This window comes from Sinocyclocheilus anshuiensis, unplaced genomic scaffold, assembly GCF_001515605.1.
Source record: "Sinocyclocheilus anshuiensis isolate Anshui unplaced genomic scaffold, SAMN03320099.WGS_v1.1 scaffold14, whole genome shotgun sequence".
NCBI lineage: Eukaryota > Metazoa > Chordata > Actinopteri > Cypriniformes > Cyprinidae > Sinocyclocheilus > Sinocyclocheilus anshuiensis.
The window spans coordinates 566,712-570,268 of NW_015544139.1; the positions used below are offsets into that span (position 1 = coordinate 566,712).

A 3,557-nucleotide genomic window follows, 5' to 3' on the forward strand; every position below is an offset into this window, starting at 1 on the left:
ATTGTAATCTATTACATACCTTTCTATCAAAGTTATCTGTCATTATCAAGCTGAATTTGTTCTGACACAGTTTAACTCTGAGTTCTTGTCATATTGTATAACCATTTTCTAAACTATAGCGAATAAACTGTGATAATGTGAGAAATGTTGAAGGTGTCTGAATAAATTTTGGTTTGACTGTATCTATTTGATAAATGAAGTTAACCAACTAACATTATACATACTCTTTTGGTTTCTGTAACCAATATTTTAAAAATGTACTCGGTATCGGCAAGTACCAAAAATAAAAGTATCGGTATCGGGCGAGTACTGGAAAAAGTGGTATCGGTGCATCCCTAGTTTAAACGGTAGTGTGGAGGGATCTTTGGTTCTGTAAACTCGTGGACACAAGCTGAGCTGCTCATTGACAACTAATTAGAATGTAATTATATGGAATCACCTCGTCATTTAAAGCAGATGGAAAAAGTAAGTGTGTGGGGAGAGTTTTTTTTTTTTTACCGACATGTGTTTGGCGTTAGGCCAGGGCAAATCAGCTCTCCTTCTCGCCAGCGTCTGGAGAAAGACAGAAAAAAAGTGAAACGGGCACAGAACCTGCACCAATTATCGCATGCCGATAAAGAGTCCACAAGACAGCAATATCCTGTTCTGCACACTTTTACACAAGACATAGCTACCAGACACATTGACAGACAACAATACACAACAGAGCTTTACCAAGATAGTTCATACAAAAAAAACATAATTAATCACCCATATTCATTCCAAACCTGAGTTTCTTTTGTCTGTGGAACATAAAAGAAGATGTTTTACAGAATGTTCAAGCTGCTGTTTTCCATATAATGAAAGTGAATAGGGACTAGCTTGTGTGCTATATTCCGAGTCTTCTAAAACTTCGTGTTAGGAGCATACAGAAAATGAAAATGTTCTTTGCTTTTCATGGTCTCGTGTATTTTCTGATAATGTACCGCTAAATGCCCCACACCAGGTTTGACATCAATGACATCATTTGTTTGCATGGGTTTTGTCATTGACGTCTTTACAGTTTTTAACTTTTGGGTGTACTAATCCTGTAACGCCACAGAACAACAACAAACCATTAGAACTTAAAACATTTTACAAGACAAACCTTCAATAGCCGCTGAAGACATAGCATAAATCTGATGGTTTGGTGCAGCTAACACTGTGAAAGCCCCACACAGAAAGCTTCAGTGTCCCAGTAACAGCATATCTTTAGCACTAAATAGGCCTAGTGTTGGATTTCACGCTCCGCTGGTATTTTAGGAGTGTGTGCTGTACAGTTTTACCTGTGTAAATCTTCACAGAGGAGGAGCTGAAGACAGAATAATCTCTTTTTTAGGGTCATAGCGTTTTTTTCTCCTTCTGAATGAGTTCATTTAGAAGCAGGATACAAGAGTGTGTGTTTGTGCGTGTGTATTTCAGGACATGTGTGTAAAAATACAGCTGTTGTCAGAAAACTCTGAGACGTTTTACTCACTGAATCTCTGCTAACATCTGCCATCCATTAACCGCTGTGTATGTGAATGTTTGAGGGTGTGTGTGTGTGCAGTAATTGGTTTTGATTTGTTATCAGTTTATTTTCCTCATTCTGCAGATCATATGAATTGGTTCATTGTTCATACAGAAAGGCCACTGTGCTGTGTAGTAATAAGATCGTTCTCTCTCTCTGTCTTTCTTTCTCTTTTAGACTCGCTGTCCTCTGGTGATGATGAGGACTATGATGAAGATGAGGACGATGCAGGTAATGGAAATGGTGTGTTTCACCCTCTTATTTCTCATTTCAATCCTCTTTTTTGATTGAGATTTCATGAGGTCTCTCTGTTGTGTAATAAATGCATGAGATTGCTGTCTTTTCTAGCTGGGGTTAGGTTGCATCTAATTTCATCAGCTGCTTTTTTCCCCCACTTGATACTAAAACACAAATTCTCACAAGAAATCAAGAGAGAGGAAGGAAAAAGAAGAGAAACAGCTTAAAGTCTAACAGCGTCAACTGAAATGTGACTAAAAATTGTAGAAAATGCCACAATATCTTTGACTGTGTATAACAAGTAAAGAAAGAAACAAGAGGAAGATTTAATTTCTCAATGTTTTAGTGTTGGTAAGTTCTCATTTCAGTGACCCGAATTGATTTTTAAAATATATTTTAGACACATTTTGATAAATGTCTGTGCAGGCAAATATGTGTCAGTATAGCGAGAGAATGAGAATCACTGGCTCTGTCCATATTTTTTTTAAAAATTAAATAAAATAGAGAGAAATGAGAACATGTTTATATACAGTTTGTGAATAGAGTAAAAAAATATATATAACAAAAAAAAAACTATTAATATGGATAGCACAGCCCAGATCTTTGAATTAGATGAGAAATGTAAAATAATGAAATAATGAAAAAAAGAAAAAAAAGGAAATAATTAAATAATGAAAATCTGAAAAAAAAACTGAGAACAGCTTGAAACATTAAGATCTCTTCAGTTAATGTTAACTAAAACTAAAACTATTAAAAATAATAACTGAAATCAAGCTAAAATTAAATAAAATATCAATATTAGATGAAAAACAAAAATGGGAAATTTTGCCATGGAAACTTAAGTTTTAAAACTAAAACTGAAATTAAAAAAAAATTTTAACTAATAAAACGAACTAAATCTTAAATTAAAATTAAAGTGAAAAATTATTTAAAAAAAATCTAATTGAAAATATAAGTAAATACTATTATAGTACATAAATAATACTAAAATAATACTGAATCTCTTTTGAAACTCTACATGAGACACATAAAAGATTAGTGGCATCTTATTCTGAGGGAGAACAATCTGAGATTCAGGAGACTTTTTCCATTTTATCTTTATTTCATCTCGTTGTTTTGTAGGAGAAAAAACTGAGATTTGAAAGAGATCTTATTTGTGATTTTTCACAAAGAAAGAAAGAGAGAGGGAAGGAAGGAAAGGGAAAGCTGCTGTGGTGGTATCAGGGTTGGGGGAGGGTCTCAGGGTTGAGGGGAGGGTATGAAACGAGGGATTAAGCAAAAACCCAAACCCCTTTAGAGTTTAATGACCAGTAATCCAGCTCTAATTAAGAAAGAGAGAATGAGAGAGAGAGAGAGAGAGAGAGAGAGAGAGAGATCAGCACACTGGAGCTGAGAGCTGTGAGGTCTGGGCTCTCTGGAACATTTGAGAAGAGCTGAGGTCGTATGACATCTGATGACATCATTCTGTAATATCTTAATGATGCAGTGCTGGTTACTGCTCTCAGTTTGGCTGACTGAAGCAAGCTGTGCGTAATATCAGCTGTGTAGAGTTGTGCTATACTTTGATGGCTTTTTTGGCTGTAGAATAGAAGTAAATGGAAAAAAAGTTGGGTCACTGTAGATTCGCGGTTCCCACTTCAAAGCTCAAATTGTCTGTGCTGAACTCTAAAATAGCAAACCACACAAACACACATATAGGAGCCAGGTCCACTGTTGGGTACAGACCCATGTTGTGGTCCTGACGGATCACTGACCATCTGAGAATGCAGTGAAAATTGGAAGAGAGTGTGTG

The 3,557-nt window shown here is 35.6% G+C and overlaps 1 protein-coding gene across 1 annotated transcript in view; it reads left to right on the top strand.

Moving 5' to 3' along the window:
• LOC107695022 (fibroblast growth factor receptor 3-like) overlaps positions 1–3,557 on the top strand; it is a 44,274-nt gene that overhangs the window by 19,413 nt on the left and 21,304 nt on the right. Inside the window, exon 4 of the mRNA XM_016494788.1 lies at positions 1,706–1,771. Within this exon, the coding sequence (XP_016350274.1) occupies positions 1,706–1,771 (66 nt within the window). The remainder of the gene's footprint in view (positions 1–1,705; positions 1,772–3,557) is intronic.